The sequence below is a fragment of the Sinocyclocheilus anshuiensis genome, unplaced genomic scaffold (assembly GCF_001515605.1).
Source record: "Sinocyclocheilus anshuiensis isolate Anshui unplaced genomic scaffold, SAMN03320099.WGS_v1.1 scaffold1034, whole genome shotgun sequence".
NCBI lineage: Eukaryota > Metazoa > Chordata > Actinopteri > Cypriniformes > Cyprinidae > Sinocyclocheilus > Sinocyclocheilus anshuiensis.
In genome coordinates, this window is record NW_015538015.1 from 461,554 (window position 1) to 461,773 (window position 220).

The following is a 220-nucleotide window of genomic DNA, read 5'->3' on the forward strand; positions in this document are numbered from 1 at the left end:
TATCATCAATCACAACTCCAAGGTTTCTAGCTGTTTTTGAAGGAGTTATGGTTGATGAGCCTAACTGGATGGTGAAATTTTGATAAAGTGATGGATTTGTTGAAACCACAAGCATACTTATTTTATACTTCATAAAGTTTTAATTCAATCTTTGTACACTTTGTCTTCACTACACGTTCATCAAAATGTGTATTTAAGTCACTGTCTATATATATATATA

At 30.5% G+C, this 220-nt stretch overlaps 1 protein-coding gene across 1 annotated transcript in view; it reads right to left on the reverse strand.

The window, feature by feature from the left end:
• The window catches only part of LOC107678347 (serine protease HTRA1B), a 41,450-nt gene that overhangs the window by 6,547 nt on the left and 34,683 nt on the right, over nucleotides 1-220 (reverse strand). The window contains 1 exon segment of the mRNA XM_016473570.1: nucleotides 176-220. This exon segment is cut by the window's right edge and continues 189 nt beyond it. Within this exon segment, the coding sequence (XP_016329056.1) occupies nucleotides 176-220 (45 nt within the window).